Source organism: Cydia amplana, chromosome 1, assembly GCF_948474715.1.
Source record: "Cydia amplana chromosome 1, ilCydAmpl1.1, whole genome shotgun sequence".
Classification (NCBI taxonomy): domain Eukaryota; kingdom Metazoa; phylum Arthropoda; class Insecta; order Lepidoptera; family Tortricidae; genus Cydia; species Cydia amplana.
In genome coordinates this window covers 8,715,631-8,741,504 of record NC_086069.1, presented here as the reverse complement: position 1 = coordinate 8,741,504, position 25,874 = coordinate 8,715,631, and the positions used below count along the sequence as shown (strand labels likewise).

The window sequence follows — 25,874 nt, the reverse complement described above, 5'->3', positions numbered from 1 at the left end:
TACAATAGGTAATAATTTATTCCTACGAGAGATCTTTTATAGCTGGTCAACCAAATCTTGTCAGTAAAAAAAAGCGCGAAATTCAAATTTTCTATGGGACGATATGCCTTCGCGCCTACATTTTTCAAATTTGCCGCTTTTTTCTACTGTCAATATCTGGTTGACCAAGTATAATACATTACCGAAGAATAGAGGCGCAAAATTAAGGATTTCATCTGAATACCTAGTTAGGTACCTACTTACCGCAGCCATCTATCCTCCGTACCCGATGTTTACACACCTAGAAAAAGAGTTCAAGTTAGATTATCGCTCATCTAAACCACGCCAATAATGATAATGATAACGTATAGAAAGACAGATTGTCGGTGTTTCACGATACGTAGATGGTCGTAATTGGTGCATTTCATTGACACGAAAAACTTACGATGAAAATTTTGCAAAGGTACAGTACAAGATTATGGTTTTCTAATGTATTCACTAAGATACGCAGTAAAAATATACATATTCTCAATTTGATATACCACTTAAATTCTAAGTGTCAAATGTATGTAGGTATTTTAATATATGATTATTGTCACAAAAGAATGCACAAAAGCATATAGGTAGTCGGGGTACAACTTGGGAAAAGCATTGCATTCTTGGAGAGAAGAATAATTAAGAGCCAACAGGAGTGGTCATTTCTCCATACAAACGTACTCGACTGTTTCCTCCGTGGGTTTTGAACCTAGAGCAATGATTTTTTCAACACAGATTAATATTGTCAATATCTGTGTCGGACCGTTTTGCTTTTTTTGATATTTTTGTTTTTTAAGGCGCTAGAGCCCTTCAAAAATGGCCAAAATGGCCTAATTGACTATGCCGCAATGAGAGGCGTGCTATGCAAAACTGACATCAATTAGTCAAAAAAAGCAAAACGGTCCGACACCGATAATGTCATAATCATTTAGATTTCCAAATTTGGTTACGATTGGTTAAGTTTTGGAGGAGGAAACAGTCGAGTACGAAACCTCGATTTTTGATATTTTTACGCAGGATTTTTCGCCTTGTCCTTATCGCTCTAGTGTTAGGTGTTAGGAGCCGCTTCCGTTAGCGAGACGGGTATATTTACCTAAAATATTTAAATCTTAGCTCCTGTTGGCTCTTAAGCAATTGGTTTTATTAGTAAACATTATCTCTTAGAAGTTTATATATATATATATATATATATAAATGTATACGAAATTTAGAGCAGTATCAGAGGCAACAACAAAACGATCGCAAAATAAAGCACGCGTTGTTTACTATTCAAATTCATCCCGTGTCATTAATTAGAATAGAATAGAAGAATAGAAATCATTTATTCAGACAACACATCAATACAAACAACACATATTGCAAATACAAGGCAAAGATAAACAAATCAGTGGAAATAGAGATGTGAAGCCGAAATGGTCTCCACTCAGCAATGCAGCTGGCACGACTAGCGTGGCCAACGGCGCTGGTTTTCTGTGGAGCCCGCGGAGTGTGCTGTTTAATTCTTATAATGATTCAAAAATATAACAAAGTTCGTTGTGTTAAATCGGTGCACTGAAATAAATAAAAAGAAAACAATTGAATGCTCTGGCATTTTCAGCTGTTTTTTCTCTTCACATATGTTTTCTTGCACGTTGCATTAACTGTGGACCTTTCGTATTAACGGTAACGACCTATGTACTTACCCACATTAAAAATTTGAATAGCAAACTAACCATGTATATATATATATAGAAGATATCGAAATGACATTACACATTATTTGTCAGAAACATGTTTTACGAAATGACAGACAGATAAAGCCAACATTTAGGTATCATGAACTCAACAACGACAAGACGCCTACTTACCAAACTAGGCTTAGTTTTAACGCAATAAAATAACGTTATACTATAAACATTATAACAAGTTACTTCTAAATGAAACTGCTCCAAAGTTGTTCACACACAGTTGGCTGAAAATGTTGAAAAATTAAGATTAGTCTAATACAGTGATGTGCCGTAGAGTCAAGGTTGGTAGGGAACTTACCAATGATCAGAGCCAGGATGACGATTCCGATCACAGCCGCGATTATCATCATCTGAAAGCAAAATGATCATGCTTAAACAAACTAACAAAGATTAACAAAGGCCATCAGTTATTAACTAATAATTAAATGAACTAATTGAAAAAGTTGACAGCTGACAGATCATACGCATAACCGCTTTTAGGGTTCCGTACCACAAAAGGAAATAAAAAGCGGCCAAGTGCGAGTCGGACTCGGCCATGAAGGGTTTCGTATTTAGGCGATTTATGACGTATAAAAAAAACTACTTACTAGATCTCGTTCAAACCAATTTTCGGTGGAAGTTTACATGGTAATGTACATCATATATTTTTTTTAGTTTTATCATTCTCTTATTTTAAGAAGGTACAGGGGGGGGGGACACACATTTTACCACTTTGGAAGTGTCTCTCGCGCAAACTATTCAGTTTAGAAAAAAAAATATTATTAGCCCATACGTATGGGTCTGATGAAAAAAAAATTTTTGAGTTTCAGTTCGAAGTATGGGGAACCCCAAAAATTTATTGTTTTTTTTCTATTTTTGTGTGAAAATCTTAATGCGGTTCACAGAATACATCTACTTACCAAGTTTCAACAGTATAGTTCTTATAGTTTCGGAGAAAAGTGGCTGTGACATACGGACGGACAGACAGACGGACAGACGGACAGATAGACAGACAGACAGACAGACAGACAGACATGACGAATCTATAAGGGTTCCGTTTTTTGCCATTTGGCTACGGAACCCTAAAAACGGAACCCTTATACGACCACTCGTGCGCCTGTCTGTCCGTCCGTCTGTCCGTCTGTCACAGCCTATTTTCTCAGAAACTACTGGACCAATTAAGTTGAAATTTGGCATACATATGTAAGTTTGTGACCCAAAGATGGACATGTAAAGTAAACAAATGAATTTCAAATATTGAGGCCACTTTTGGGGGGTAAATGAGCAAATTAGAAATAAAGTTTTTCAAACTATATCGTGTTACATATCAAATGAAAGAGCTCATTGTAAGAATCTCAAATACATATTTTTTATAATTTTAAGATAAATAGTTTAGCAGTTATTCAATAAAATAGGCAAAAAATGACTAAAATTTTGAAATAAAAAATACACAAAATAATTCTTTACCTATAGATGACAGGAAAACCTATTAAAAGTAATTAGTTTTTGATCCGACCCCTACGGGTTTTTTAAAAACATTTTACTCACTTTTCATAAAAAAAAAACATATTGTTCAAAATTGTGTAATGTACGGAACCCTTGGAACGCGAGGCCGACTCGCACTTGGCCGGTTTTTAACTAAATTGGGCATCTGATGTTTAAAAACATTTCTTAGGTACTGCTTAAATCCAGTATCTATTTCCAGTAGTCAAGTAGGTGTTTAATTTGACAGTATTACATACTACACGACAAAAGTTCACAAATATACTATAAGTTTATATAGGACATATAAATTTACCTTTAAATTCTGCAACCAGAATTTGCTTTTCAGCTTCCCGGCCTGTTGCTCAAACTGTGATGCGCCATGCTGGAGTGCATCTGAAGTTAACACCAAACTGAGTTTAGTAAGAAGAAATATTGTACCTATATAAGGCAATTCATAATTGTATAAATCAAGAATGAAATTCATGAATATGTAACAAATTCTATGGATTGTTATGATCTGAAATGAATAATTATTTAATTTAACTCAATTTTAATAATCTTTATTAATATATGTTTGTCTATTACCTGCTCTATCATCAAGCTCCGAGAGCTTGGAATCACGCTCCAGCACCTTTTCGACGTTTGTTTTCATGATGTCCACCACCTAAAATGAGCAAATTAATACATATTAAATAGGTCTGGTTCGTTTGCACGTATAAGGTACCTCTATACGCAACTGATTATAAAACGAATTATGATTATACCACCCACAATTATTACATTACAATAATTGAAAATTAAGTGCAATCGATCCTTTACCTATAATACCTTATAGGTAGCTGTAGTATACACGAAGCGTTTAAGAACATCGTAAACACATCTAAGATACATCGACTTTAAAATTCCAAAAATAATGGGTTCTCAATTAGGTTTTGTTTTTTCTCCGTTTTTTCAAAATTATTTTTAATGTTTATTACCCCAGAATAAATCAATACATACATATACAATTATAATATTATAGTGTACCTATGTATGCTAACAATGGCAGACCGATCTTATAATCGATAACGTCTAAGTCACGCGTTTTACAAACTCTGAAATTAGTAAATATACCTATGACAGGCACTATAGTTTTGATCTCTCCGTACATATAAATAACTTACTAAGCACTTATTAGCGAACGAAAGTTATGTAGCTCTGAGTAAACACGACACCTTAATGATAAAATAACTCTGTCGTAAACAAACAACCTGTTGGATTAGAGTTGTTTCATATGTAGCCGTTCATATATTATCAATGTCCGATCTGGTAATATTTATGAACTATGCCGACTTATAAGTAGCTTTTATAGTATTAAATATGAAATATCTGGGTGACCGAGCTTCGCTCGGAAAACATATAAAAACTCGAAAATGCGCGTTTTCCCAGAGATAAGACCTAGCTAGATCGATGTTTTCGCCCCCGAAAACCCCCGTATAGCTAATTTCATCGAAATCGTTAGAGCCGTTTCCGAGATCCCCGAAATATATATATATATAAATAAATAAATAAATAAATAAACAAGAATTGCTCGTTTAAAGGTATTAGATAGATAGATTACCTCGTCAACTTGCGCCTGTGTCTGCTGGAGGCGACGTTGCGCGGCGATCTGCTGGGGCGTCTTGGGCCCGCCCACGGGCATCTCGCCGTCGCCGGCAGGCGCCAGTCCGCCCTCGGTCGCCCTGTAATATACACCAATACATAAGTATACTATCCCGATTATTGACGACCCTTTATACACAAAGTATGTCGACTATGAACTCGTATAATTTGACCCCGAGATTCTGACAACAGTATCGGAATTATATTCGGCCGCCTGTGGTGAATCGGTTGGTAAGCTTTTATTAAGTTAGAACAATTTTGCAGTCACATTTACTTTGAAAGATTTCGAAATATGATCGTTGTGATCAGCAATATAAAAAATACAGGTTCGCCTAAAAATACGTTGACAGTTTTTTTAACGCTGCATAATGTTAATAATTTCAAAAATGTTTGCGTTGGTGTATCAAAGCTAAAGGATAATGTTTTAGAAGACTAAGAAGTTTGTTAAGAGCAAACAATTCGTGTTGAATTAAATGATTAATTGGTTAAAGTTATGTCTGCTGCCAAAACAAGACGAGTATCCCTAACAACATCAGCCACTGTCGCGGTATGGTTGTTTTATTAAGTATGTACGTATGAATAAACTCTTTATTGTACAAAACACAAATTTATGGCACAGGATAGGCAGTAGGTACAAAGGCGAACTTATCCCTTTAAGGGATTTCTTCCAGTTGACCTGTGAGTAGATGAGAATTGATGAAGAACGGTAGACAAATATAGCACTGTGTACAATAGACTAGAGGAAAGTCAATAAAATTATAAAAGAGGGCTAAAATAAAAATTAGAAGTAACACATTCACGAGCTCTTGACACTCAAAGACAACTCCGGCCTCAAAAGACCGGTTTGAACGAGATGCATAACAAGCTTGAAATATTTGTGCGACATAAACATTTTGCAGCACTTTGTACTTTGTTTTTTATCAACAATATAGAGCTGGAGCCCGATTCAGATTTAACAACTTGTTACAGTTTTGATATTATTTTGATGCGACGTTGAAGATCGCTCACGCAGTTAGGTGCCTGAGGGGCTACCGCGAAAACAGAGCATCGTAAATTGCGGGGATCTTTCTCTTTTACTCCAATGTAGGCGAGTGACAAAGAAAAATACCCGCAATTTGCGAAATTAAATTTTCGCGGTTATCTATATATGTTTTATTTTTCTAAGCGCCCTTGAAGTTGTGAACATACTGGGTAATTTTATCTTTCTTGGCATTAATTTTTTTTTAATTCCATTCAAAGATCTAACGATAGTAAATGTTACCATACTGAATTGGCCTATCTATCAGCGTAGCACACAAAAAAAATCAAGCATCTACCGCAATAATTCACGTCACCATAAATAAAAATCTCATCGTACTCGGCGATAGGTGAAAAATTAAAAAAAATCATAACTCCGAAAATACGAAAAATTGCGGAACATACATGGGGGTGATTCAGATAGCCCTCTAGGTCCTCTACCTCCCAGCTTCAGTATATCACTACTTCTTGGGACAACCTGTATAACGTAGCCGACGTGAACTATGGCCCCTGGTGGGGAATGCTAATTACGAAGATAGCATAGATTTTGAAATTGAACGGTTGTAACATACACGCTGATTTACAGCCACACGTGATCCAGACTTTTGAGAATGCAATCCCTTAAATTCAACCCCTAAGGGAGTTAAAAAGGGGATGAAAGTTTGTACGGGGTTCAAGTTTTATTTTAAGCTAGGAATTTTAAGCTTCGTAAAAAGATGTATTATAAAAATACAAGAAAACGGGTTTCAGCTTTTTTGCAAATTCATCCCCTAAGGTGGTGGAAAAGGGGTTGAAAGTTTGTATGCACATGAAATATTTTTTTGAGTGCGGGACTTGAATCTTTTCATAAAGACATATTATTAGAATACAAGAAAAGTAATTTCAGCGTTTTTAAAAATTCATACCTTAAAAGGGTTAAATAGGGGTTGAAAGTTTGTATGGAGACCAAACATTTTTTTGAGCGCGGGACTTGAATCTTTGTATAAAGGCATATTATTAGAATACAAGAAAAGTAATTTCAGCGTTTTTGAAAATTCATCCCCCAAAGTGGTGAAAAAGTGGTTGAAAATTTGTATACACATCAAATATTTTATTGAGTGCGGGACTTGAATCTTTGTATAAAGGCATATTATTAGAATACAATAAAAGTTATTTCGGCATTTTTGAAAATTCATTCGTCAAGTTGGTAAAAAAGGGGTTGAAAATTTGTATGGAAGTCAAACATTTATTTGAGTGCGGGACTCGAATCGTTGTATAAAGGCATATTATTAGAATAAATGAAAAGTAATTTCAGCTTTTTTAAAACTTCATACCCTAAAAGGTTTAAAAAGGGGTTGAAAGTTGGTAGAGAGTTCAAATTTTATTTAAAGCTACGAACTTCAAACTTTGTAAATAGGTAGTTAGGTAGTAGATTTTTCTAAATAGTGGACTTGAAAATATGCTGGGTGTTGAGAGGGATTATATCGAGAACAATTTTATTCAGTTAGGGGCTTGAAACTTCGTAGCCAGGTTGTGTATAATAATTAACAAATGATTAACAGTCCCTACTGCTATATTTTGCTGCATAATGTTCTAAGCTAATGTAGAATATATAACCACCAATATACAAATCCACGCGTACGAAGTCGCGGGCAAAAGCTAGTAATATATATAGCCCTGCGTAATTAAGTGAAAGTCGTGTGTGAGATGCGCGCCAGTCACCAAGACGATGATCGAACTATAACAAATTGTTAATTTAGACATCCAGCGTGTTTCATGGACAAACTTTTATTATTTCTCGCTGTGGTACTGGGTGTTTGATTAAAAAAAAAACATTTATAGGCAGCTTAGTTAATAAAATCTTGTAGGTTGTAGGTACGTATATAAGGTACTTACTTATAACAGTTATAAGTTTATAACTCACATGACGGCATTTTTTAGGGTTCCGTACCTCAAAAGGAAAAATCGGAACCCTTATAGGATCACTCGTGCGTCTGTCTGTCTGTCTGTCCGACCTTTCCCCCCCTCCCCCTTTATCTCCGTAACTACTGGGTCTAAAATAAAAAAAATATACGCAAAATAGTTCTTTACCTATAGATGACAGGAAAACCTATTAGAAAAGCGTGAGTTGGACTTAATGTACGGAAACCTTGGAACGCGAGTCCGACTCGCACTTGGCTGTGGTTTTTTTATTGTTCTAATCTGTAAAGCAGTTTCTATTGATTTTATCCAGAAATAATGTTAATGTTAAATAGTACGTAATACAGCCAGATTCGGACATTAGATACCTACATGACTGACCCGTTTAACACGGGTGGTGTAAATATTCTTGGTATATAATATTTTAGTAAGTAGGTAGGTACTTCTCTTGTTGAGATCGCTGCTAAGGTAAGTGAGCATTATAAGTTCGCATTTTCTTTCGTGGTGACCGATAAACGACGGCGAGTCACGTTTCCTTTATGGTTTGTTCACCTCGGTTTCAGTTGTATTTAAGTATTTCAATGGGAATTCTACATTTCAACTAAACAAAAGGAGCAGACTAATTAAATATTTAGTTGGACGAAACACTAGGAATAGGTATAAACATCAGTATGACTCACTGTTCTCAAGTTGTAAAATTCTTCCAGTACATTGTAAAGTTACCTACCTAAATGTTATTAATACGTATTACACAGATGATTTTAAAGTACAAAAGAAATGTAAACATGTAACTCGATCTTCGAAAATAGTAGAATTGTATCAACCTGCATCAAAAAACTATTATGGACGGAGAACCCAAGAATACTTAATCCCCAAAATATACAATGAAAATCCAATATTACTAGAGAACCCTAAATTGAAAATAGGTACCTTAAAAGAAAAACTTAAAGAAATATTGTTAGAAAAATTCGATAACTCCATAAAACAACAGTAGTAAGAACCTAAGTACTTATAATGTATGCTAGTATCAGAGTGTACTAAAGATAAACCAATATAGTCACAGTGGCTCTAGCCACCTATTTTTACAAGTTGTTAGTTACATACCTATTTATTAGAGTTAAGGTAGTTTTTAAGCACCGCTGTACTCCTGTCCCGCGCCCGCGCCACCAGCGAAGTCTCAGTCATCCTATGTTCACTTGTAATATACCTATAGGTACATAATAAGAAAGGCCTACGCTGGGACGGTAGGACAGTGCAAAATTATGTACCTACTTTTGATGTAGGTGCATACTTATAAAATAAAAATAAAAAGAGCGAGCTCATCGCCAACAAACTGCCCCGCAGTTTGGCGAATCTTTGTATTGTGGTACACATGTTTTATATTTCCATGTTATTTTCAATAAAAAAAAAAAAAAATGATGAGGCACAGCGGGAAGGCATGACGACTAACGGCTACAGCGTAGCGCTACAACTAACAGGGTGACTCACGCTAGACCGGGCCGGGCCCGGGCCGAGGCGTTCGACATGTAATTTTCCATGACGGCTGATCGGTGATCACGTGGTGCTTTCCTTAGAAGCTCCGGAAGCTCCGGCCCAGCCCCGGCTCGGTCTAGTGTCAGTCATCCGTAACTCGTGCAAAAAAGAGCTATCTAGATTGTGATATATCAAAAAGAGCGGTAATTTTGAAAATGACAAATATCTAACTAGAATCACTATATACTGTAGCAACAGTAAAAAAAAAGGCCTTGGATGCGGTGCAGAAGCGTAAGTATTGCTAAAGTATGAAGTGCATCTGGTTTTATAGGTAGGTAATTGCCATTTTCAAAATTATTCCGCTTTCAAAGTTTCCCCAATGCACCTGATATTTTGTGCTTTAAAATGCCAGCCTCTCTATCTACGTACCAATTTGAAATGCATTACAATCGTGACCTTTGGAAAGCCATATAGATCGCCCTCGGGTCTCAAGTTTCCTAGGCTCTTCAGTAAACCCCACGGAGCTCGCAGTAAGTGTCATATGATATTCGGTTTAAAGATATTTATTTCTCATAAGAAATTAAATACATTTCACTTACACGAGAAATATATGTATAACTAACTTAATATTATTTTATCTACCTATATGTTACGGGTAATGTTAGAAGGTTAATTAAACTCAAGTTTCCCTGGTATAACTAGTACATATTACCTACCAGAGCCTTTTGGATAAAGCCCGAAAATGTAAACAACATTATTGTATTCGGCGTTTTAGAATTCATGCAATTACATACTTACAGGTACTTTTCTTTATAGAAATTTGATTTAAAAATATGTATGTACCTACGTCAAATCATACATTGTATGTATATTAAATCTCATGTGACTTTTTATATAGCTATTCATGTCCTAATCAGCAACGCAACTGCGACCCAAGCTAATTACGAGCGTGAGCGCGAACTTAATTACTCTTCACTATAAATGCACCTACTCGTATAATCTGAATGAATTAAGTATTTATTTCTTAAGAAAATACCACGAAAACTTTCAACGTTGATTTATTGTACTAGTAGGTAGGTACCTACTATAAATAATAAAACACTTAGATGTCCATTATCCCAAGTATCACCCTCGCATAAAATGTACATCTAACAACCCCCAGCGCTTCCAGTTACCGTAACAAAGGATGTATTTTTATTACTTTATACTGTACAAATTGTAAATAGCCTCCCACGAGTCCCACGCGCTGTGAAATATCAGAGTTTATTCAGATAGGATCTCACAGCTTAGCACGTGCGCTTCAAATGGTATTTACTCCAAGGTTCTAACAATTAACCATGCTCTGTATGTTTTACAAATCTCAAAATTAATATACCTACTTACCTGTGAGTGCTTTTCCAACAATGTTTTATGACGTAAGCGAGTTGCAAATTAGCATTTTGTGTTGAAGACTAAGTAATTTGGGTTATTTCTAGAGGTCATTAAGTCGTAAATATTTTTTTCCTATACTTTCAATGTTCATATAAGTACATACTTACGAATACTTAGCCTTTCATACCTCACAATTACGTCAAAAATTTATTAAATATCGGAGTTATAGTATAGTATTTTTCAAACTCGCTGAATAGGATGACAGGTGTCTCCATGTATTTTATAAGTTTCTAACCTAAAAACGCCAAATCGTGCAAAATTGTAATGAATTTTGCGAGATTTGGCGATTGAAATGACAGCTGTTATCGATCCTACCCATGGAGTTTGAAAATTACTATAATAAGATTCTACTATACCTTATACTCTGGCTAATGTCAAGTTCAAGTAACACACAACAAAGGTAAATCGTCAATTACTGGCCATCGGTTAATAACTGACCACCCTAAACTAAAAATGAATTCTATTCACCTATAAACAGATTTCAATTTTAGATTTCATTAATCCTTCAATTATTTACTAGCCACCTTATACTAAAATGAATTCTATTTTAAAATTAATTTCATATAAAAAGTAAGGTAATATTATCAGTATTATCACTAACTTAATGCCATACATGTACAGTACAAAATTTAATAATTATATGCCAAAGAAAGCTAGGTATTTAATATATAATTATGTAGGTATAATTTATCCTCGCGTTGATGCTTTTCCACAAGCCTCTACCCGCCAATTATTCCCCCATTTCTGCGTCACCACCTCTCGTCTAGTGACCTTGTACTTATTGTCATTCTATCGCCGAGGAAACATCGCAATGGGTTATCAAATCAAATATTTATATTATTTATAAATAATAAATAATTCGTTTTGAATATATAGGTATACATATGTGGCACATTTACCTACTATCTGAGTATGATTACCTGTAGCTGTACCGGTAACCGGTAAGTCCTCAAAATCGACAATATAGGTACCTACATATTTAGGTATATGTTTTTTGTTTTAGAGTTATGGCTTTCTGCTGGCAAGTCCAAGGTGGCAGCTTCAATACGGGTATGTATGTATATTTATTTATTTCGCGTGTTTTACAACGTTGGTGGCTGGACGTATTTTACAATAGAAACAGTGGCATAATTGATCCAGTCCCTACCATTCGAGGGCAGTGGCAATTTCTGTGTGTGTTCTGTGTAATCAGTTTCGTAAACCGGAGATCAGTTTGGGCCGGTGACATTTAGTTTGCTGGGCCACCCTGTAAATGAATACTACATTCGTCTCAATAGTAGGAAAGCATTATTAGGTAATTAGGTAGGTACCTACCTATACGGTAAAACTGACCGGTTTTAGGAAATTTTGGGCTTACTTTGATAGTTTTAAAAGAGCCATAATTTTACCATTATTCATTATTGACTGAAACTGTTCGTGTAACTAGTTGGAACTATATATATTATTGAAGTTCACCTCACCTACTGTAAAAAATCCCACATAAAAATATATTATGGCTTAAAAACAGAAATTTCAAATTCGCCCCTGTATTTCAAATATAAATAATAGGTATATTTATGGTATTTAAATTTACTTAAACAAAACTTTCTAGGCATTCCGTACCAGCTAGCTTTGGCCAGAGGCGTATTTACAAATTTGGCGCCCCGGGCCATTTTGATTTGCCGCCCCCCTTCATCAGTGACGATAAAGTATTTCATTTAAGAAAAAAAAACCTGCAACAAGTACCTTTGGGGTGTGAAATAAAAAAAAAAGTAAACATTTACCATTTACTCACATAGGCATTTTAGTTCAGTCATTATAGATTTTGACCCGTGAATAATTCGTTCTTGGTGTAAATTAAAAAAATAGACTGAATCAGGCTCCTGTGTATACCTATACGAAAAATGTAAAAAAAAAAAAAAAACGTTTTTCTTGAATAACTCGGCCATTTTTGATTTTACAGTAAAACCGCGAGGAAAAAATTGTAGGAAATTTGATTCTCTACAAGTTTGGTTCTCACAATTTTTCCTCTAGGATCGATATTTTGGAAATTTTGGGGGAAAAAAGATGGGAACCAAATTTATTCAGAATTTGATTCTCTACAAGTTTAGTCCTCTTCATTTATGCCGTAAAGTTGAAAATAAACGAGATAATGATAATTTTTAGGTCCAATTCAAAAAATATCGTTTTGGTGCAAAAAAAGTTCGAACAAAAATTGTTCAGAATTTGATTCTCTACAACTTTGTTTCTCTTCATTCATGCCGTAAAACGTGGAACATAGGAGATAATGATAATATTTTGAATTTGTCGCGTTTTTCAGGTTTAATTTCCAAAATATCGACTTTGGGGGAAAAAGGTGGGAAGCAAAATTGTTCAGAATTTGATTCTCTACAAGTTTAGTCCTCTTCATTTATGCCGTAAAGTTGAAAATAAACGAGATAATGATAATATTTCGAATTTGTCGCTTTTTTCAAATTTAATTTCCAAAATATATCGATCTTAGAGGAAAAATTGTGAGGACCAAACTTGTAGAGAATCAAATTTCCTAGAATTTTTGTCCTTACGGTTTTACTGTAAAGTCAGAAATGGCCGAGTTATTCAAGAAAAACCTTTTTTTTGGAAAAAAACATTTTTCAAATATACACAGGGGGCCGATTTTTGAATTTCGACTGTTCGATTTCGTGTATTTCGTTCAATAATATCTCCACTGCTAGGCATTTAAATTCTACTAATAGAATTGAAATCGAGTGGTCAATACCACTAGATTCCAAATTTCTATCACTCGTATTTCAAAAATCAGCATTTCGCCGTTTACCACCGATTTTCGAGTGACGAAATCGAGCGATCGAAATTCAAAAATCGGCCCCTAGGAGCTTGATTCAGTCTACTTTTTGAATTTACACTCCCAGTGACCCCCCCCGAGGGACCTACGAAAACAAAATCCAAGAACTAATTATTCACGGCTAGGGTCGGTTTTTTGGATAAAATGACTGTACTATTTAGGTACATTGTTTTCCTATGTACAATATGTACAAATTGGTTGACAAAATCATCAATGACGCTGTCGTAATTTAAAACGTTTGTCAGCTCAGCTTCTATATTAAGAAGAGCTAAGCTATTCAGGCGCTCTTCGCTGATAGTGGAACGTAGATATTTTTTTATTCTTTTGAGTGCAGAAAATGATCGTTCTGCACTGCAATTAGTCACTGCGGTGCAAAGAAAAATGAAAATGGAATGCTTCTTTAAGGCCCTTATGCCCCTTATTTTTTATGAGTACCTAAGCTTAGTTGCCTTAAGCTAATTTTATTGTCGTAGGCGGTCAAAAAATGTTTTAATAAAACACATTCGTCTTGTAGGTCTACCGCGAGATCTAACGGGTATAGGTACTCTTTTAAGGTTTACGGCTTCGCCGCCCCCTCGAGGCCTGCCGCCCCGGGCCATGGCCCCCTTGGCCCTAGGGTAAATACGCCCCTGGCTTTGGCACCAAAGTTAAATTAGTTAAAGTAGGTGCAGATAAATGTGTTCGGTCAGGTCTGCAACGGAACTGACGACTCTACTATAGATCACATCTGTAAACTTTGCGAACGTCGTGCGGGTTTTATCTTATTATACAAATCGCAGGTAGGTAGCTAGGTAGGATGTAATTCAATTAATCTGGATGAAACATACGTAGATACATTCGATTTTCGATTGTTTTATTACTTACTATATTATTTATTATTATATAAAATTCTTAGGTGTTTATTAGTGGTTAAATTATAAATTTATAATTTATAATAAACTCGAGTATTGTGAAATGATGTAAACAGTCATTAAAAACTGTTTTTAAATAGGTAATGCGGTTATTACCTATGTCATTTTCTGATTAAATTTCCTTAATGTGAACATTTGTATATTCCGTTATGGTATGTCATTACCTCAAGTCGAATAGGACACCACAAATCAAAGAAATTAGGCGGTTACAATGTGTAGGAATACTCAGCTGCAGAGAAAAGATACCCGCCCGGCATAGAAATTTGTATGCAAAAGTGCTAAGCTAATAGGTAGTATTGCTAACTATACATTGACCTTATAATTAACTAATTAAATAAAAATGCCTTCCTTTCTTAACATATTCGGCGACAGCAAAACTACGATGCTACAAATATTCATACAGTCGAGCAGCTGCATAACCGGGTTCAATCTTTTTTTTTTTTTTTTTTAAATGGGCTTAATCATGGCCACAGACTAGCCGGGGCGAAGACGTGGCCTACGATGGAGCGAGTCTGCCCAGAAGGTGCCTGTTCACCCTTGATTTGAAGGTTGAAGGAATCGATACGCAGTCGATCAACCCCTATTTCTCTGACCCTTATCGGACTTGATTTGCAATTAATCTGTGGCATTCGCCCATATACTCCAGTTGCACTTTTCGTTATTGGAAGAGTATTTGCTGTGTTAAATTAATAACATTATAGACCTACTTGTGAATATAATAATATTATATTTATTTTAACTTTAAATGAAGTGACTCATATACCTAATATCGGTCGAATTTATCTTCAAGAAATTCGTTTGATCGTCTAATCTAACGTACTGAAATAAATTAATACGACGAATTATTGTTTTACACAAGTAGCCAAAATGTAGGTAGGCTGGCACTCTATTGATGCCCATGTTCCACTACCTAATCTCAAAAAATAAACCTCCATAAAGTAGATAAATAATCATTAAATAAGAATAAAACGAGTTGGAAACGCGTGTTCGGTTAATGGGGCTGATTTGGCACGCGAGCTCACTTAAGCCTCACTTGTCGGTGCTCGTGCCTACTGTTGCTAGGCTTTGGGCACACGTCCAACAGCTGGCAGCGTTTTGGCAGCCATCTGTTTGCATTGCTCAACTTGTTTGCAAATAAAAGCCCGCTTCATTTTGAAAAATTAGTTCAATAATAAAATGAAATATCTATACCTATGGACTTTAAAAAAATGTACCTTGGGTGATAATGTTTTGTATATTGACATTATGAAAATGCTTATTTCTACACAAAGTAGCCTTGTTTAATAAATATTAGATTCTAAGAGTCTGTACACGTTCCTTGTTAATCGTTCCACAATACGAATTGCAGGATAGGTGTATAATATAAAGTAAGGTAAGTATTAGCATTATAAAAGTGGCAAGCGAAATAATCACGTTCCATGTATGTTTACTGTACTGAAAATAATATATCAATGTTTGATTCAGTGTGTCAGGTAATAAGTGTTACTCACATTTTGCCTGTTTCCGATGCTTTTTCGACGAATACTCCTTCAACGGTGACGCTGTTATTGATTGGTCACTCTGTTCCAGCCAACGATGTGAATTCACCGATAAATTTTAATTATGCGCCGATATTGTGTCGTCACGACCGACCATCAAATGATAGATTTATGAATGGAAACCTCGCACTAGATTTCCCTACTAATGTATCTGGCACTGTTCTACTTTTAGTCACTTTAACAGGCCATAGAGAGCCTTAATCCCAGTAAATGATATCCGATGAACACATTCAATTATCGACGTACAAATACAGCGGTACTCTTATATAAAATGCGAATTTTCCGAAAATATATTTAGAAGAGAAACCTTCCGCGGCCAGGTTTCTCGATTTGTATGGAAGAGGGCGCGTTAGTTCGCCGTAATATGAAAGCGTTATCTAAAAATATCGTCCCTTTATTGGTTATTTTAGTATTGGACCTTAAATACTCCGGAAAGAGCTTAAATTCGTTTAACTTAAATAACGTTAGCTCCGCTAGTGTGGAGGGTCAGTGTGGTCGTGTGAGTGGAATTTTCACGCCTGCGCCCTGGAGGTTTGGTCGGCGCTAACAAAAATCAATTCGGTCCGTACGTGGGTGTTACGTAATGAGACATGTTCGTGTCGCCGAGTCTGCCTACAAACAATTGGTGTTAATTCAATACAAGATGAAATTGTCATATAGCTATTTTAGACATCTCTGGAGATGAATATAATTAAGACGAGTGTATATATACTATGAAATAAATTTCATTAGGCTTTGTCAAAGTGGTTTTGTCATGAATACTCGTGGTTTAGGTTTGCGTAGCCTAAACCACGTATTCATTTAAAACATTTTAAAAACACGCAATAAAACAAACTCACTCGACAAGGATTTTTGAAGTGAAAACTTCTTTAGCGGCGCTGGGCACTTTTTGAGGTGGGGAAAAAATTATAAACTCGAGACAGCGTAAGGCGATCACGTGACCGTAAGCCCCGTAAGGTGGCCACTCATAATTTAAATGGCATTTAAATCAATAAAGAAAAACTCAATGTTATTTGACATTTATGTTGCGGACTCCTTTTCAAGACTCTTTTATCTATGTTCAAATAATTTGACGTTGTCATGGCAGTATGTACCTAAATAAACATGTCAATGAAAAAGTGTGATCTTATTTGAGAATGATAATAATATATAATAAATAAATAGAATACCTCCGCTAAACGTATGTATCGTGTTACCGGGCGTCGGTAACATAGTGAGGTGAGTTTTCACTTCTATCGGCACTTCCGGAGTGCAACCGTTGTTGCTTGTTTTTTATATAAATCATCTTATCATACTGTTGATAAGGTATTAGTGTTTGTGATGTAATAATGTTTTATTTTTATGAAATCCTTTCGTTTGCAGAAATATCATTATCTTGCTCATATTTTTGTGCTTGTATTTGTTTAGTTAGTCTGTCTCAAATGTTTGACTCCCACTCAGAGGGCGACTGGTATGTTCATAGCCAATATTATTTTTTCTGTTTAACTTATTACTGTATTGTTTTTGACTAAATAAGTATTACTTATTTAAAAATGACAAAGCACAGTACAAGTAGGTAACGAGTAACTTCGTCTAGGTATCTACAAAGGTATAGAATAATATAGGTATAACTTACTACATAGGTATATGTATAATGCAAAAGATCATAGGATGGTTTCCTTTTTATCGTCTGTGGTGTCATACTTCACCGTTATACCTAAACATTGTTTAGAACGCGATGGCCTCAATGTCCCCAAAGACGGACGCTAAGAGCGCGACCATGCTAAGGCGAGATTCCACCAGTGTGTGGCACTGTGCGGACCAACCATTTTTTTATTTGACATGCTTGTGCCGCACAGTGCTGCACACTGGTGGAGTCCCGCCTTTAGGCGTACAATTTTGCGGAAAACGGACATATTACATTATTATTCTTGAAAATTTAAACAACATAATAATTCTTTTTCAAAAGCTCTACCTACAACTAAAGGTTTTTTTTAAATAAGGGGGTAAAAATAGGAACAACCTTCTAGTAATAGTTACAGAAAATGCACCGTTGAAAATGTGTACTATATACATAATATACTTATATAAAAATATACTTTACTTACTACGTATAATAATTAGCAAAAGCTAATTTACAATGAAGTTAGATACGTGTATATAACAGCAGCATTAGATCAGTAAAGTTCAGGCGATGACGTGTTTCTAATATTGTCATTGGATATCTGTACGGATACTATTCATTGGCGAGGCGTGTTGGGTTGTTTCAAGCCGAGAACCGAACCCGCTCGCCTCGACGTGACATTGGTAGGTCATGCACTCGACCGCTTCCGGCCTAGTTCCGCGAAGACCGATCCACTTCCTGTCGGTCTTGTTTTAGATTCGCGCCATGAAATATGTTTATCACATCGATCACTTTAATCACGTTGTGCGTATAGTTATTCAAATGCCGGATGTAAAAAAAAAACGTAAATAATATAAACTTGTGGGACTACTATATGTGAGAATATTAAATAATTGATCTCCGATAGTTAAAAACGAATTACATTTTTATTTGACAAAACAAGACAAAGTAATTCGCAGGCGGAGGTAAGCGAATCAAAGAGGTTCGCCAAATCCTAACCAAACAATAAAAAATAACCTGAAATTAAAACTACCTACAAAACTAAAATTAATAGGTACTTAGAAACTAAAAATATATATCTAAAAACCCTGGGGCATAGTGCCAAAGATACTGGCAGCATTTCGTCGCTGTTGTTGTTCAATAAATTGTTAACTATCATAAAAAAAGACGTTAGGTAGTTATTTTTCTTACATGATATGTATAATTTATGTAATCCATTTCGCCTAGTTGGTAGTGATCCTGCCTACGAAGCCGGTTCGAGTCCCGGGAAGGGCAATTATTTGCGTGTTTATCAAGAATAATTGTTCCAGAGCTACTTATAAGTAGGTATCTACCTATTATCGTCGCCTAGTACCAAAATTACAAGCTTTGTTTAGTTATGATTTGGGACCAGTTTTTATTTATTTATTTACATAACATTTACTATTGCAATTTACGTTGCAGTTTGCTTGCTGAATTTGATTGATATAGGCAAGTAACATGTACAAGTTCTACTTGAAATACACAAAAAAGAATAAGTATCAATATATTTTATGGGTTTGAGATACTCCACAAAAAACAGTAAAAGTTTATATGCTTTAAAATAAACAAGTATTGTATATTTGTTAGGTTGTGAAATTTTCTAAGTTTGAATATAGGCACTGTAACTACATAGCTATGCAGTGTGATTTTATGATATTGAAGGTTGTAACTACTCGTACCGTAATAAACAATTACAAGTAAAATTATAACGTATGTACGATTGCAATATGTATCACAGAGCATAATGAAATGCGTTTTTGTAAGCTTTATTATTGGTAAGTAATTACTCAATCAAAAAATCAAAGAATAGATAATTATATTAATGACAAAATACCTCTAAATAAAATACTTGTTCTCGAGGTCCGTAAGAATGTGTGCAAGTGCACTTGACTTATAAATAAATTTTATGAATGTTTAAGTAGGTACACAATTATATTTAATTATGACAGCCAATGTGAAAATAAAATGTACTTTAAATTTTCTTTCAACTTTCAGAAACTATTTTAATAATTCAATCCGGTCAACATTTTATAACAGTAAGTATTTTCCAGTTGCAAATATTTTTGGCATAATACATCGGTGTCCAGTGTGTTCTTTCTTCCGTTTAAATGTATTGTGCCCGTGTGTATGTTTGTGTATAGGTGGCCGCTCTAGACCGCGTAAAGTGGCGTGCTCTTGAGTTGGAGCCAAGTTGGAGACAGCCTAGTAAGTAGTCAGTATGTTATTATTTCAGCCACTTCATCAATGTGTTCTCGCCGAAATCTGCAACCACACGCAGTTGACCGTTTGCGGAGAGGACAAGAAGAACTCCGAACACCGGATTTTCCACGACGAATGTGATTTGTTTGAGTTAAATTGCGACGGCGATAGAGGTTCAACATTTTTATTGACTTATCTTTTTAATTTTTGCTTATCGATATGATTTTTATAGGATGGTCGTAGGTATATTTTATTTACAATGAAAATGAACACGTTTAAGTCATATGTAACAGCTGGACTTGCAGTCTCAGATTTAAATGGTTATGAATAAAGTTACAAGTAATATAACATGTTGATTATAATTAAATTAAAATTCCTATTTTGAACATGACTATTGATTACATATGTAACTATCGTGATATACATCTTAAAACTTATTTTGGAAGTCAAGTAGATAGCAAAATAATACATGTATGTTTTATTTGTTTTTAGAATTCGTACCAGTTAATTATTCAGTTTGTTTTCAACAAACAATAAACGGAATGCCAGTAAATATTTATAGTAGTAGAAGAAGATATAATAAAAATATACTGCAGAATATGAAAAAAGAAATGGTGGAAGCAAAGGCGACGGTTACTTTGAAACGGTTCCGGTTAAGCAATCAAACAATCACGCTACCTGAAACCACTGTTACTACGACTCCTACTACTTTTACTACTCCTACTACTACTCCTACTACTACTACTACTCCTACTACTACTCCTACTACTACTACTACTACTCCTACTACTACTACTATGGCGAGTATATCTACAGTCATATTGAAAAAGGAGACTGTTTGGAGAAATGGAAAATTATTTATGAAAATAGTAAAAGGCCTGGAACATGAATATCCTCAAATTACGAACGAGTTGAGTGGATATAATATAAGTACAAATTGATCTTAAGTTGATTCTCACAACTGAAACTGTCAATGTAAGATATTATGTTAATATTATTAAAAAAAAATGTGTAAATGGCTATTTATTATTTTAGTTCCATAATTTTTGGTCTGAATACGCTGCGATTTATCTCATTGTCATATATATACCTCTTGTCATCGTATGTGCAAAGTTTCATTACAATATCCAACACGTAGTTTTAAAATGATGGAACGAAACTTCGTTTGTATGGGAAGGCAAAATTCTTTAAAAACGCCCTGAAAACGTACTTTCAAAAACTAGTCTTTTAGGGTTATAATCGCCCAAATCTAAAAGAAAACCGACATTTTTCGCGGTTTTTTTTTGAATTTTTTATAAAGTTGCGTTCGGCGCTCGAGGTTACAAACTGGGATTTTTAATTGGGCTAATATCATAAATAAGTCTGCAAAAAATCAGAACTACCCGAAAAAAAGCCAAAAAATCAACGACCTCTTTTTTTTTTAAAGTTGGTAATAAGACTACTTTATCTTTTAAAATTAGATTTAGTATAGAAAGATATTAATAAAAACAAATACCGTGACTTAACCTCTACATTTTTGCTGTTTGGAAGATGTCTTATTTTTTTATTGTTTTACTTGTCTAAATTTCAATATTTTGTAAAAAAAATAGCAAAGTATTTAAATTGTATTTATTTAATGAAAGCTAAAACTAAATCATTGTGTATGGTTTTGCTTGTCTTGTCTCAATGGAGTATTATTCTTAGATTTAACTAGGACCCATTACATTGAAAATTATACCCGGTTGAAATTTATAGTTGTCATAAAAATAGTCACGATTGGTTAGGAGCATTAAAAATAAATATATATAATAAAACATATGGAGTGAAGCAAAGTAAAGGCGCGTAAAACCGATTATTTGAACTTACTACAATAAAACTATGGAAGAAAAACATGAAAACCATACTTGTCATTCGTAAGTGAAATAAGAATTGTTTATTTTTCGCATTATAGTTTTTATAACTTTTCAATTAACCTCTGTTATACATTTTTACCTGGTCTGATTTAATATTTTTATTTCAGTGTATATTATTCGTTCAAGTAGACCATCATGCACACACTTTATACAAGTAGGAGAATATACCTTAATTTTATTTTATATTTGTATAACTATACATATGTAATGTAACTATTCTAATTAAAAACCAACAATTTGCTATAATTTTAGCCACTTGACGCTTGCGTGCAATCAGAAATTTGTAACCATACGTGGATTCCTGTTTGTGGGCAAAATGAAAAGACTTCAATACGACGAACGTTCGGCGACTTGTGTGACATGTTAGAGTACAACTGTGATTTTAAAACAGGTTTGTCCAATTTCAAAATGGTAACAAAACTTATTTTTGATAATATACCTACTTAATAATTAATTATGCCCAATATTACTTTTTCAGAATACAGGGAAATCAGCCAAGAAGAGTGTGTAAATACAACCACTAAATCAGCGCGTAAATCAATATTCACACCCAGTGATACTACTACAGCTTCATATATTTATGATGATGATGATGATTACCTTACTAATCTCCCTGTTAATGTTACAACACTGTCAACATTTTACTTGAGACCACCTGACGAATCAACGGATGCTGCCACGTTTTTCAGTGAAATTTCAGAAAACCCACTGATAAATGTTCTCACATTTGGGTTCCAATATAGACGTCAAAACACAGATCCATTGTCTTCTTCATCTATAAAAAATGAAACCACGTTGTCTACGGAGTCATACAAAGCATGCACGTGTTCAACGCCTACTAATACCACTACAGCGGAAAAGACTACAACAACGACATCGACTACCACTACAGTTCCTAATACTACAACGACTATCGAGGCATCTAAAGCATGCACTTGTTCAACGAATCCTATTATCACTTTAACAACACCTACCACCACTACACCTACTACATCGACAACTATTACTCCTAGCACATCAACGACTAATTTATCTACTGACGCATCTAATGTAACCGATGGTAGAGCATGCACGTGTTCAACAACTACTCCTACAAAAACAATGGAGACGAAGCCATCTACTACCACTACAATCACAACACTTACTAGTAATGTGTCTACTGAGTTCTCTAGTGCAACGACAAATACAACAAAGTCTGAAACAACCCCTAACACTACTATGACTACTGAGTCACCTAAAGCATGCACGTGTTCAACGCCTATAACGGTAGCGACCACTGCTAGTACTACTATAACAATAGCCACTACAGCTAGCACATCAGAACCCGTTACAACTCCTAGTACCAATACAACTACTGTGTCTACGGAGTCATTTAAAGCATGTACCTGTTCAGCGCCAGCTGATATCACCACAACAACAACAAACACATCTAGTACCACCACACCTACTACATTGACAACCATTACACCTCCTAGTACATCAACGACTACTTTACCTACTGACGCATCTAGTGTAACCGATAGTAGAGCATGCACGTGTTCAACACCTATAATCACCACTACAACGGCAGCGACGACAGCTAGTACAACTACAAAAATAGCCTCCACACCTAGTACCACTACAGCTAGTACACCAGAAATCGTTACAACTCCTAGTACCAATACAACTACTGTATCTATGGAGTCATTTAAAGCATGCACTTGTTCAGCGCCTACTGATACCACCACAACAATGTCGACCACACCTAGTACCATCACACCTGCTACATCGACAACCATTACAACTCCTAGTTCATCAACGATTACATTATCTACTGACGCATCTAGCATAACCGACAATAAAGCATGCACGTGTTCAACGCTTATAATCACCACTACAACAGCAGCGACGACAGCTAGTACAACTACAAAAGTAGCCACCACACCTAGTACCGCTACAGCTAGTATATCAGCAACCTTTACAACTCCTAGTACCAATACAACTATTGTGTCTACGGAGTCATTTAAATCATGCACTTGTTCAGCGCCTACTGATACCACCACAACAACATCGACCACACCTAGTACCACCACACCTACTACATCGACAACCATTACAACTCCTAGTACATCAACGACTACTTTATCTACTGACGCATCTAGTGTATCTGAAGGTAGAGCATGCACGTGTTCAACATCTACTCCTACAACAACAACGGAAACGACGCCATCTACTACAACTACAATCACAATACCTAATACTAGTGTGTCTACTGAGTTAAGTACTGCAACGACAAATACAACAAAGTCGGATACAACTACTATGACTACGACAACAGTCCAGTCGTCGACGCCATGGAAAGGATGTGGACATCCTGGATGCGATATAGTGGCCACCTGGGCGACAACAGTTAAAGGAGAAACGAGAGACTATTATCAGATTCTTAGGAGCAAATACGGCCATCTTCCTTTCAGGAGAAGGAAACATATTAAAGCATTAAGATACACGACCCATTATCCTCCTGGATTTCCGTTTTCGAGGCCTCGTCGTCGTTATCGTTTTCGTCCTTTGGGTCCTTATAAGCAATTTTATGGACGTCATGTCGAAGGCTAGCTTTATCTATCTACTTAACAATGAGATTATACATTATGACGGAGAACTTTTGGCGTGGGAGCGGTAATGTCAAGGTGGGTACATTAACGGAGCCCTGATTTTTATCGGACAAAACATACATTAAGTGTCCAATTACAACACATAAATGTTGGTTGTAATCACTCATGCATGGAAGTTAATTTATGTGCGTCTTAGATTTTGCCGTATATTGACATTTTAGTGAACTCAATCAGTATAATCAGTATAAAGGAAACGGTCGAATTGCTAACCTTCTCTTTTTTTGTAGTCGTTTAAAAATGACGGGTGTTGGTACTGATTTAATATAATAACTTATATTTTTATAAGTAAATATATACATATATATATATATATATATATATATGAAGAAAAATTTGATAAACTGGGAATTGTATGACAGAGTGGGTAGGAGTTAGGAAAAAGATTTTTAATAAATAAACATAATTTAAAATTTTGAAATATCTGACGATTTTCCTCTCCTAAAAACGTCTCCCGTTACTTCGAAATTTCACCACTCAGTTTTCGGATTTGACAGCTACATTTTTCTTTGAAGTCAATAATCCGACTAAATAAAACTTCCAGAAAGTATTCTTCGTAAGTATAATTATATCTTCTAAGCGATTTACTTCTAGGTATCTCCTATCTACACGCACCTGCCTCCACGCCTTACGATACTAATTCTTAGCGGCGTGACCTCGTTTGCATTGCATTGAACTTGGCCCAGCAAGTTGCCGGTTTAGGTAGTTCATCTCAGAGAAAACATTCTGGCGACGTGTTGACGCCACGTACTGTTACCGGATGAAGGACTGTTTACCTATACATGGAAATTTATTAAATATTTAGGTAAAGCCTGGCACATGTTACGGTGTAATCTATAATGCAGATGATACTTGAAGACCTCTATTCGTTTTGAAATACCTAACCGACGACACCCCACATCATTAAAGTAAAAAAAAAACTCACTTTACGTGTAAGGGAGATAACTCAGATAACCAATCCTTTTTTGGTTTTAAAACTTATGATTTAACAAACTTGGATGTAAATCCAATGGAAGTGTTTATAAATTGGTCTATTAGTACAAGTAGTTCCGGGTTTGAATTCCGATCACAACATATTTCAAGGTCTCCTTGCGGATATGATATTGCGGATGCGGATAGTACCTCTATCTGCTAAAAATTACGTTCGGCGAGGTATAGTAAAAGTACTTAATTAAATCATCATATGATGTTGCATAATATTTGATAAAAATTCAATGTCAACAACACAACACCATAGTTAAAATATCTAATGGTCAAGGGAAGAGGCAAAGCGTTCAAAGAACTTGACTCACAAGGGCCGAGGCAACCGGCACTTTATTTTCTATGACAGGTGTGAGAGAACTTCTAATGTGAGAGTCATCCTTTAATGTGGCGGCCCGCACCAAATTCTGGATTATTCCATCAAATAATAAGTTTAGAATAAACTTTTTAATTCCATTTAAACGTTGACGCAGCAACGGGAAATTATATCAATTGACTGTAAGTGTAACTGCCTTCTCCTAAGTGCCTATTAATTAAATCTGAGACATTGATCTGTCTCAGATTTAATTAACATAAAAGATATGATTCTTCTA

General features: G+C 35.3%; 4 protein-coding genes across 8 annotated transcripts in view; 3 read left to right on the top strand and 1 right to left on the bottom strand.

Annotated features, from left to right (window-relative positions):
* The window catches only part of LOC134647389 (uncharacterized), a 251,895-nt gene that overhangs the window by 89,489 nt on the left and 136,532 nt on the right, over positions 1–25,874 (top strand). The gene's annotated exons all lie outside the window — the stretch shown is intronic.
* LOC134662967 (neuronal synaptobrevin-like) lies at positions 246–16,286 on the bottom strand. 5 transcript variants are annotated; one of them, XR_010098111.1, is made up of 7 exons: positions 15,890–16,281; positions 4,807–4,927; positions 3,792–3,870; positions 3,520–3,599; positions 2,041–2,092; positions 1,863–1,966; positions 246–280 (listed from the first exon to the last, which is right to left on the bottom strand). XR_010098111.1 is itself a non-coding variant. In XM_063519289.1 (7 exons), coding segments are annotated over exons 1-6 (348 nt in total). In that variant the 5' UTR covers positions 15,892–16,281; the 3' UTR covers positions 246–280; positions 1,926–1,952. The 5 variants fall into 5 exon arrangements, 4 of the variants coding, with proteins under 4 accessions (XP_063375359.1, XP_063375365.1, XP_063375343.1 ...); XM_063519289.1 differs by having other exon boundaries at positions 1,926–1,966; XM_063519295.1 differs by lacking the exon at positions 1,863–1,966.
* Positions 19,262–20,701, top strand: LOC134653400 (integumentary mucin C.1-like). The gene is made up of 4 exons (XM_063508746.1): positions 19,262–19,336; positions 19,557–19,597; positions 19,795–19,933; positions 20,253–20,701. The coding sequence occupies exons 1-4, from the start codon at positions 19,306–19,308 to the stop codon at positions 20,699–20,701; spliced, it is 660 nt and encodes a 219-aa protein (XP_063364816.1). The 5' UTR covers positions 19,262–19,305.
* On the top strand, positions 21,487–24,389 carry LOC134653349 (mucin-2-like). The gene is made up of 6 exons (XM_063508688.1): positions 21,487–21,652; positions 21,760–21,806; positions 21,905–22,043; positions 22,131–22,899; positions 23,179–23,279; positions 23,535–24,389. The coding sequence occupies exons 1-6, from the start codon at positions 21,631–21,633 to the stop codon at positions 24,242–24,244; spliced, it is 1,788 nt and encodes a 595-aa protein (XP_063364758.1). The 5' UTR covers positions 21,487–21,630; the 3' UTR covers positions 24,245–24,389.

What these genes read in the sequence shown, in the direction of transcription:
- LOC134653349 (XM_063508688.1), top strand. Translation starts at nt 21,631, where the DNA reads ATGAAAACCATACTTGTCATTC. An exon ending in GAAAACCATACTTGTCATTC is followed by an intron (nt 21,653 to 21,759) that starts GTAAGTGAAATA and finishes TTTTTATTTCAG; the next exon opens with TGTATATTATTCGTTCAAGT. An exon ending in CATGCACACACTTTATACAA is followed by an intron (nt 21,807 to 21,904) that starts GTAGGAGAATAT and finishes CTATAATTTTAG; the next exon opens with CCACTTGACGCTTGCGTGCA.
- LOC134662967 (XM_063519273.1), bottom strand. An exon ending in GGAGCTTGATGATAGAGCAG is followed by an intron (nt 3,600 to 3,791) that starts GTAATAGACAAA and finishes TGTTAACTTCAG; the next exon opens with ATGCACTCCAGCATGGCGCA. An exon ending in TCTGGTTGCAGAATTTAAAG is followed by an intron (nt 2,093 to 3,519) that starts GTAAATTTATAT and finishes TTTTGCTTTCAG; the next exon opens with ATGATGATAATCGCGGCTGT.
- LOC134653400 (XM_063508746.1), top strand. Translation starts at nt 19,306, where the DNA reads ATGAAATGCGTTTTTGTAAGCTTTATTATTG. An exon ending in CCGGTCAACATTTTATAACA is followed by an intron (nt 19,598 to 19,794) that starts GTAAGTATTTTC and finishes TTATTATTTCAG; the next exon opens with CCACTTCATCAATGTGTTCT. An exon ending in AAATTGCGACGGCGATAGAG is followed by an intron (nt 19,934 to 20,252) that starts GTTCAACATTTT and finishes ATTTGTTTTTAG; the next exon opens with AATTCGTACCAGTTAATTAT.